The sequence below is a fragment of the Tarenaya hassleriana genome, unplaced genomic scaffold (genome assembly GCF_000463585.1).
Source record: "Tarenaya hassleriana unplaced genomic scaffold, ASM46358v1 Cleome61, whole genome shotgun sequence".
NCBI classification, from domain to species: Eukaryota; Viridiplantae; Streptophyta; class Magnoliopsida; order Brassicales; family Cleomaceae; genus Tarenaya; species Tarenaya hassleriana.
In genome coordinates, this window is record NW_010968608.1 from 236,326 (window position 1) to 245,519 (window position 9,194).

General features: G+C 39.0%; 2 protein-coding genes across 5 annotated transcripts in view; both read right to left on the reverse strand.

The window, feature by feature from the left end:
- The window catches only part of LOC104799811 (pyridoxine/pyridoxamine 5'-phosphate oxidase 1, chloroplastic), a 4,775-nt gene extending 1,971 nt beyond the window's left edge, over nucleotides 1-2,804 (reverse strand). Inside the window, exons 1-9 of one of the 3 annotated variants that reach the window (XM_010522468.2) lie at nucleotides 2,671-2,804; nucleotides 2,401-2,589; nucleotides 2,271-2,309; nucleotides 1,729-1,896; nucleotides 1,541-1,646; nucleotides 1,178-1,344; nucleotides 827-1,069; nucleotides 502-590; nucleotides 9-14 (exon numbers count right to left, since the gene is read on the reverse strand). In XM_010522468.2, coding sequence (XP_010520770.1) covers nucleotides 9-14; nucleotides 502-590; nucleotides 827-1,069; nucleotides 1,178-1,344; nucleotides 1,541-1,646; nucleotides 1,729-1,896; nucleotides 2,271-2,309; nucleotides 2,401-2,589; nucleotides 2,671-2,772 — 1,109 coding nt within the window. In that variant the 5' untranslated portion in view covers nucleotides 2,773-2,804. Of the gene's footprint in view, nucleotides 1-8; nucleotides 24-501; nucleotides 591-826; nucleotides 1,070-1,177; nucleotides 1,345-1,540; nucleotides 1,647-1,728; nucleotides 1,897-2,270; nucleotides 2,310-2,400; nucleotides 2,590-2,670 lie in introns of all 3 variants that reach the window. The other 2 variants (XM_010522467.2, XM_010522469.2) reach the window with 2 other exon arrangements.
- Nucleotides 2,805-3,015: 211 nt separating this feature from the next.
- LOC104799812 (serine/threonine-protein kinase PEPKR2) lies at nucleotides 3,016-6,423 on the reverse strand. Of its 2 annotated transcripts, none has more exons than XM_010522470.2 (4): nucleotides 6,187-6,423; nucleotides 4,947-5,808; nucleotides 3,958-4,254; nucleotides 3,016-3,665 (listed from the first exon to the last, which is right to left on the reverse strand). In XM_010522470.2, exons 2-4 carry the CDS (start codon nucleotides 5,698-5,700, stop codon nucleotides 3,295-3,297), a joined length of 1,422 nt encoding a protein of 473 aa, XP_010520772.1. In that variant the 5' UTR covers nucleotides 5,701-5,808; nucleotides 6,187-6,423; the 3' UTR covers nucleotides 3,016-3,294. The 2 variants fall into 2 exon arrangements, with proteins under 2 accessions (XP_010520772.1, XP_010520773.1); XM_010522471.2 differs by lacking the exon at nucleotides 6,187-6,423 and adding an exon at nucleotides 6,046-6,159.
- Nucleotides 6,424-9,194: the final 2,771 nt, after the last annotated feature.

Here is a 9,194-nt window from a genome sequence, read left to right on the forward strand (position 1 = left end):
TCAGCAGGACCATTCTTGACGAGCTACAAGAGTAACTGGGTTCAGTAGAAGGATGAGGAAAAGAAAGGACAGAGATATTGGTTCGAGTATTTTTCCTACTCCCATTATATGCACACAATATCTATGAAACCAACTTAATTTGGACTAGCAGCAATCGATGAGATCATTTCCATGATCCACATATATGTATACCAGATGATCACCGTTCATAAAGAGCATGTGGACGGACACTTGCCATACGTTAAAAAACTTGCCAGGATGTCAAGAAGAATTTAGCAACAAGAGATAGACACTGTGAGTCAGTAGCAAAACAAAGTAGAGTTGCATGTGCGTTTCCTTTCTTTTGCAAAAAGAAACGTAAAGTTCCACCTTCCTAATCACATCCATACCACATAACGCAGGCATTTAAAGAACAGAGAATTTTGGAAGTCGATATTCATGATTCATCTGCATGCTGCACCATACAAAGCAAAATCTGTTGGGGTCTTAAAGTACACGTACGGTTTCATGTCCTTGTTAGCAGTAGTCAAAGCCATAGCATTTGCTTCTCTCAATCCAGCAGTAACAGCCTCATCAAACCATTTACGAAACTGCAAAGCATGAATGGTCACTTTTAGTACAAAGGGTGGCATACCCCTAAAAGGCAATCACTGTCTTTCAAGTAAAGCCTAATGTAGCAAAACCCAGATCTTGACAGGCGATAACAAACAAAAGATTTTATGCAGACCGAGACACACTGATACTGGAAGCAGCTGCTTTAGTAAAATTACCAATCAAGTACAGAAAAACTTAACAATAAACCAAAGACACAGAACAGCATTCATACCTGAGAAATAGGATCAGCTTCAACCTGCTCCTCCAGCAACTCTGGAGAGATATAGTTCTCTCTCATGGCAGAAATATCGATCTTGGGAGGTTTACCAATTCTAACGCACATTGATGTCCCCGAGTAACCAGGAAGCTGTAGCTTATACTTTTCTGCAACAGAAGGTGGAACAAACCTTCCACCCAAAAAATGATGGGGACCGCAAAATCTCTTTGCACATAGTTTTGGAGCAGTCAAGGAAACCTAACAATAGCTAAAAGGTTTGATTAGTAAGGTATGTTTCATAGTGTATGGAGTAAACAAGTACTGCATCGGGACAAGAGCAGTGTAAGCATTTCCTTGAAGACATACCAACATATCAGGTTTAATTCCTCCACCTTCAACATCTCCTTCTTCAACATGCCACCCAGATGGAATATCCACGGAGACGATGACCGGGTGTGATTGGAGTGTCTGGTCACGATTGTGCAAGCTCACCAATCTCCGTATCAGATCATCAAAAGGAGGCCTTGGTGCACCTGCAGGTTTGTAAAGTTGACTTTCATGAGCAATCCAAAAAATGAAACAGAGGAGAACAAGCATGTAACTGAGCCAATTCAGGTCTTTAATATTGTATTAACGATAACGAGGAACAAGAACCAGTTCTTTGAATGTTCTCTGAAAAGGGATAAATTTGGAAGCTTTCTTATGCAATACAGAGAGAGGAACTAATACCGTGAAATGAGAACCCGAAAATTGCATCCAAAACAACATCAAAATCCTTTGACAAGTCCTCTGGCAGATCATCGACAGACAAGAAAGGAACTGAAAGTGACTCCAACTGCAGAAACCACGATTTCAGGAAAAAAAATATCTCAAACTAAGAAACTATAGAATATCGTGAACTAAGCTCCGATTGTAACCTGAGTGACCAGTCCAGTATAAAGCGGCTTTGATGTACGTTTAGGATAACAGATAAACGGTTTATATCCGAAGTGGTAAAGATGCCTTGCTGCTACGAGTCCATCACCGCCATTGTTGCCAGGACCACAAATTGCTAAAACTCGGTTATAATCCTTCGGTTTATAAACCTGGAAAATGTATTAGACTTTACAAATCATGATATCCAGTAACCATCATACATACAAGGAAAACAATATTTTGTAATTCCGGCAGCCAAATTAAGCAGTCAAACATATGTCTGGCGGACATTAAAAGAGGTTATGCAGAAAAGTTCCTAATAACCGAAACCTAAGAAGGGATTTTGGCAGCAAATTACACCAAGAATGATCATTGATGGCTCCAATTGCTGAAAATTCAGAATTATGGGTTGGAAGGTTACTCAATCGGTGGCCTAAACCTAAAGGGATTGGGTCTAATAACATTGAGGCGAGCCATCAGAATACATCAGAGGAACTACAGATATAAACAACAAGAGAGAGACTATGAGAGTTCATTCAAGAACCTCTGCGATTGAAGTTGCTACACTTAGCCCAGCCAATTCCTGCCAAATCAATCAAATAACCGACAAGGATCAGCAGAAAAGCCCTCCAAAAGGGTAAACCTTCGAATGGCGGAAAATGAAATTTACGAACCATGAGCTGATCAACGCTGAAACCAAGAGGACCCATCAGGGTCTCATCGATCTCGGCGGCTTCTCGCTGCATAAGATAAGACACGGCTTCTGGGTTCTGCATGCTTCCAATGGATTTGGAACAGAATGTCCGGAATCGGGAAGGAACTGAAACCGAACTGAGATGACAGCCCTGAGATGGGAGGGGGAACTAAAAATTCATGTCAGTCGAATCAAGAGAGAGAGAGAGAGAGAAAGAGAGAGAGAGGGAGAGGGGGGGAGAGAGAGAGACGTTGGAGAGAGACGGGAGAGATTTCTGGAGAGACGAGGCAGGCTTCGGAGAGAGGGCGAGTGATTGGAGAAGAGAACATATCATTCTTCTGCTCTTGCACATCACTGACCTCAAATTTCCTTTTTCGAAATTCTAACATTTGAACTCTAAAATATATTTTTTTAAATCGATTTTAAGCTTCAATTTATTCTATCCATAGTCAATTTGCATTCATTTTTTTTAATTAAATTATTATTTCTAAAAACTGCAGCGCCTTCGACTCATGAAAGAGAGGATAGATATACATGTTCAAGTTCCGTACATATAATATAGAATATAGTCGCCATTAATATGATCATCACACCCTCCACGAATCTGCATGCTGCAACATGGTATTGAAACCGAATCGAGTTTCCTTCAAATCAACCATCATCATATTTACACACGATCTGTACATCATCTGACTAGGAACAAGCAAAAACCATATCAGGTCGAATTCCATTCTCGAGAATATTGACAGAACGGGCGAGCTAGTAGTCGTCGTAGTAGGCGGCAAATCACCTGCTTACCAAATTATGGATGGACTTGTGGCTTACACGCGGTTGGGGTGAGAGCGTTTAGTGGGAGAGTTAATCTGTACGGCGGTCAGAAGGCTCTACACAGTGTGTTAGCCGTCAGGTTAGACGAGTGTTGCTGTTCGATGGGGCCGTTGGGTCCACATATTCTGCTTCTTTTCGGTTCTGAGATCCTCACGTCAGCTATTGCAGCTACGAGTACATCTACAAAGCCGCTTTCATCCTCCTCCTGTGTGTTAGAGTCTGAATTCCCGGATGGTGAGAGTGGTAAGGAGTTTACTCGGAAAGATGTTGAGCTGATAGGGTCAGTTCCGTCTAGGTCAAAGGTCTTGGAACTAGAACGAAGCAGGCACAGAGGAGAACCCGCTTGATTCTTGTGCTTAGACTTGATACACAATGTCTTGAGTGTGCGGTCAGTGTAAAAGAGTATCCATGGATGCCCTGAAAATGGAGGGTTGCTATTTTAGAGTGGATCATGCTGAATAACAATGAATGTGCAGATGCAAAACCATGCTGTTAATTCATTCTGCAGTGAAATCAAGGTAGGGGGGCAAGCACTAAATATGAAGAAAAGATTCTATAAACTGCAGACTAAATGGAGAGGAGCGAGCAATGATTGGACTTTCCAAACAAATCCCACTTCTCTTTCCTTTTCAGCCTCAGTTGAAGAGATCAAATCACATGTAGCATCGTCATTCATTTTAACAAAGGATGGGAAAGACCAGACACTTACTTAGCACTTCATCTGCGGTTATTCTGACAGATACGTCCCTTGTCAGCATTCTCGCCAAGAGGTCACGAGCAGGTTTGGACACAGACTCCCACACTCCGGAGTGCAAATCAAGCTTCACATTCTTGATCGCTTCAAATATGGCCTCCAAAGAGTCTCCCTGAAATGGAAGCACCCCCGAGAGGAGAGCGTACAGGAGAACACCCGCACTCCAAATGTCAACTTTCTCCGAGTAGTTTCCAGAGAGAACTTCTGGTGCAACATAAGCAGGACTTCCAGCCAATCCAGACAATGTTTGACCTGTCAAAGCCATGACACCACAATCATTTTAAAAACTTCGACAGCTCAATTAAGCAGAAAAGGTCATATTCCAATCTCCAGCAAATAAAGCCGGCTCTATTTAAAAAGAAAAAAAATCCTTTATAAATAAGCAACAGGCATAAGCAAATGCATAATTACTTGGCTCATCCAGAAGAAGAGGAAATGTGAATAATTTGTCTGGATCTTGCATGCTTGACAGCGATTCTAGTGATTACAAGTTAACTAATGTTTTTAGAAATCTAAGGCTTTCGTTTATTCTTGGTGTCATGATAATCATATTTGAACATCCAGGAAATTTTAAGATAAAGCACGAAGAACAGTAAGAAAGACGTGTAATACTTGGGCACAAAAAAAGGTTGAGTCAGTCACCATATGCAATGAAATGTAAGTTATAGTTTCTGAAGATCCCTATTATGGAGTTGATGACTAGTCCCATGAGTCTGTTCTCCAAAATCATAACAAGGTAATAATGCCATTTTCACAGCCACAGCATTTGCATGGGTGTCATAGAACTAGTCATTTTCACAAGAACTACCAATGGTGACCTTCGTGACTCTAGGTTTTAGGTGCACTACCTCTAGCTCGAATTACTTCAATGTTGAAGGTAACTTAATCAAAAGATAATGAAATAAAAAGTATATTCCTGGAGAATTCCCACACTGGATATTTACCCTTTGCAATTCTCATGGCCAGGCCAAAATCAGCCACTTTTATCTTCCCGGCGGCTGTGAGGAGAATATTCTCTGGTTTAATATCTCTGTGTACCACTCCCATTTCGTGACAATAACTGATGGCAAGCATGAGATCCTTGAATATATTAGCTGTCCGCTGCTCAGAATGCCTACCCTCCTTGACCATCTCATCAATCAACCGTCCCCGAGAACACAACTCCATGACAAGGTGAAAACAGTCTATCTCTTCGTATACAGCATGCAATGTGACAACCCCTGGATGACCCGAAAGATGCTGCATTATCTCAACTTCCCTATGAACGGTCTCTTCCCCCTTCTGCAGAGTTTTACAAGCAAACTCCATCCCGCTACTCCTAGATCTACAGATCCAGACAGATCCAAATTTGCCTTGCCCGATCGTTGGGCCGGAAACATAATCATCATGAATGTTATTCTTCCTACCAGTCTGAGTGGAAGCATCTATGCACCCTATCTTCCTCTTTAAGCCTCTTCCAGGTGGCACCAAAGATGATGCACCACAGGGAGGCGCAGTGGCAACACCTGCAAGTCTACGCTTAAAAGAACCAGCAGATTCAACAGCGTCATTTTCCTTGCACCTCTTTTTCAGTCGACAATAATCCTCCAACGAAAAGTGAGACCTAAGGTTCGATGATCTCGATGCAGTTGCAGATGTTAAATTCTCCAGTATGTTCTCCGAGCCCTCAGCTTCGCTACCTTTCCTCTTCTTCCTCATCAAATCAGCCAGTAACCAATCTCATCCAAGATTACAGCCTTAGATCATCAAAACTCCAAATGATATACAATACCCTCCACTGCATTTACAGAAACAAGGTGTCTTCTCCTACAAATAAAAACTACGGGATCAGTAATCGAACAAATAGCGGAAATACTACGCCACGGGAGCAACTAAGAACAGTAAAGACATATAAAAAAAAGCCAGGCTCCAGATTACTAATTCACCGCCGAGTTCAGTAGATCCAAACATAACTTAACAAGTTAAGCCCAGAAAAGTAAAAACAAACAGAGGCCAAAAAAGGGTAAAAAGAAAAGAGACAGCTTCAACAACTTGGGTGTCTACCATAGGATTTTCCCGGGAAACCGTGACTTTCCCGGGAAACAAGCACAATGCGTAGATCGAAACAAGAAGCCCCATCAGTAACTCCCTGATCGACTACAAAGAAAGCATCATCGATCTCAGAAACTAGGGCAGAAAGCGAACCTCGAGACGAAGTCGATCAGAAAAAGGCCAATGGAACCGAACAACACCTGAGTAGGAGAAACATCGCCGAAAGAAGATCGAGGAACCGAGCAGTGAAGCAGCAAAATCGATTCCAGAGATGCCGATTCGTAAGCAAGAGACGAATCAGAAACCCTAGAAATCTACAGTTAGGCGAAATTTGGGGGTAAAAAAATCCGAAACCATGCAGATCAGAAGAGGAAACGGAGGCCTTTTACATCGAGCCGACGTGTCCATTGTATAAACCCCTCGGTTCACGGACTCCTGTCTAAAAATAAAAGAAAATTAAAAATAAAAATAAGAAACAAATTATTCTCTAAATACGGGTGCAGGGAGACAATGTGACACTCGTGTATCTTTTAGTGACACGTGGACAAATAATGCAGTACAGTACGGATGATGAGATGTGGAGCCCACGGGGGGTGTGATCTCTACGGTAAACATTAGGATAGTTAAAATTATTTGAAAACCGGTGTAAAATTCGATCCATAAATTGATATTTTCTTCACCTAAGGTAACATCCGATTGAACTCTAGTAAAAAACTGAAATCCAACAAAATCTATGGTAGCTTTGTATTTAAGAAAATCGAAAAACATACATTCAACCGACAATAACCCATGCATGATATATATATATATATATATATGTTTTATAATGTATGATAATGAACTCAATCGTATATAACATTCCATGTGTAAAATAACGTACTAGGGGATTACGGTTGGTTGATTCGGGTCGGATACCCGAGATTTCAAATTACCTTAACCATAATATGAATATCTCGTATTGGAATTCAATGTCATTCCCAAGATCCTCGGGTATCCGAAAAAACGTTCCTGCCTATATAGTGTCGGTTCTCAACCAAAACCTCTATTACCGGTTAAAATGTTTGGGTACATACTTATATCCAAATTCGAGAACATGTATTCGTTTTGGGGTTAAACATCTTAAGGATAAAAGACGATTGCTATTTTGGTCATTTTCGACTCGATTGTAAAATCGTAAAAACCAAACTCAAACCCAGTCTACGGGTAATCTGGCTCGTAAAACCTAAACTCGAGAATCTAAATATTTAGATTCACGGATGATCGGGTATTTTGATGAGTTGCGGCGGATCAAGAGAAATTGATAACCGGAGGCGATGAGTTGCAATCTTTGGATATACATACTTATTGATCAAGATAAAATATCAATCCCTTTTAATATTATTAACTACATGCAATGGTCCAATTTTGGCCAACTTTGGCCGACCTCATAGCGATACAATTAATAATCTCAATTGTTCAACTGTACCTTTATATCATCTTTTAGCATCCTTTCATTTTGAACAATTGAAAATATTCGATTTGAATATCTAATCTTAATTAATCTAGGCCACTTTGGTGACTAACAAAGGCCACTTTGGTGACTAACAAGATTCCATAATGTAGATATCGAATCGAATAAAAAAAAAGAAGATATAACTTTTATATACAATTCGACCTAATATATATATATATATGCATAAATTGACTACCATTATTATATGCATAAATAAACATAAATAAAATTTAATATATATATATATATATCACTATTATATCGAATTATAAATATATCTCAAATAAATAAAATTCTGTAAGTTTAATAATTGTATATGAATACATCAAAACACTGTAAGATCCGTAACATACACATATGCACATGTACCTTTAATATGCACGTCAAAATATGCATCATTATATCATACATATATGCATAAAATATTAAAATATGACAATGTATAAATTTATTATACATATTGACTTAAAAGAGAAATTCATATGACCATGTATAAATTCATTATACATACAGATTTCAAAAAGAGAAATCATATCACAGATTTCAAATCTATGTAATATCTTATTATTTCAAAGATAAACATTAGAAAAAGAAATCGAACTTTCTCATCGATATATGAATCTCTAAATATATAATTAGAGAAAACTTTAATCCGATGGAAAACTTTAACCGGTGAATTATATTAAGCCAGCAACCAGACTCTGATACCATTGTAAGATAATTTCAGGTTTTCAGGGATTTGCTTTTATGAAAACCCAAACGATAAACTGGATCTGACTTTATATAATTCACACAAAACAATCAATAAAACATAGATCAGAAAACCATATCTGGATCCATGAATTGCAGCGGAATAACTTTAAGAACCAAAAGTCTTCTAGGGTTTTCTCTCATTTCTCCCGTACTATAAGTTTTTCTTGATGGACAGAAATAATGAACTATAATGTTCCTTTTATAGGGTGCGGAAACCCTGGTTGTATTAGGGTAAGGAGAGAGGGGACTTCCAATAATACCCCTGGACCTTAATTCTTTAATGAGTTTTTATCCATCAAAGAACCAGATTAACATTAAAACCCGAAAGCCCAAATTACATGGGTCACATAATAATTTATTTCTTACATGTCATTCCCAAGATCCTCGGGTATCCGAAAAAACGTTCCTGCCTATATAGTGTCGGTTCTCAACCAAAACCTCCATTACCGGTTAAAATGTTTGGGTACATACTTATATCCAAATTCGAGAACATGTATTCGTTTCGGGGTTAAACATCTTAAGGATAAAAGACGATTGCTATTTTGGTCATTTTCGACTCGATTGTAAAATCGTAAAAACCAAACTCAAACCCAGTCTACGGGTAATCTGGCTCGTAAAACCTAAACTTGAGAATCCAAATATTTAGATTCACGGATGATCGGGTATTTTGATGAGTTGCGGCGGATCAAGAGAAATTGATAACCAGAGGCGATAGTATAAGAGTATGCATATGTTTAAACGACAGACATGCATATAGTCTTATTGCATTTATTTTTATACATCTGGTCATCAGATTGATGAATCCGATCAAAGATGCACACACACACTGTATGAAATTACTAACATGGTCTTCATATATATATATATATATATATATATATATATATGTATATATACATATAACGACCACGCGAGT

Excerpts from the sequence above, each read along its gene's own strand:
- LOC104799812 (XM_010522470.2), bottom strand. The coding sequence starts at position 5,700 with ATGAGGAAGAAGAGGAAAGGTAGCGAAGCTGAGGGCTCGGAGAACATA. Across the intron at positions 4,255-4,946 it reads GGCCATGAGAATTGCAAAGG|GTCAAACATTGTCTGGATTG; the intron begins GTAAATATCCAG and ends TGGCTTTGACAG. Across the intron at positions 3,666-3,957 it reads AACCGCAGATGAAGTGCTAA|GGCATCCATGGATACTCTTT; the intron begins GTAAGTGTCTGG and ends CTCCATTTTCAG.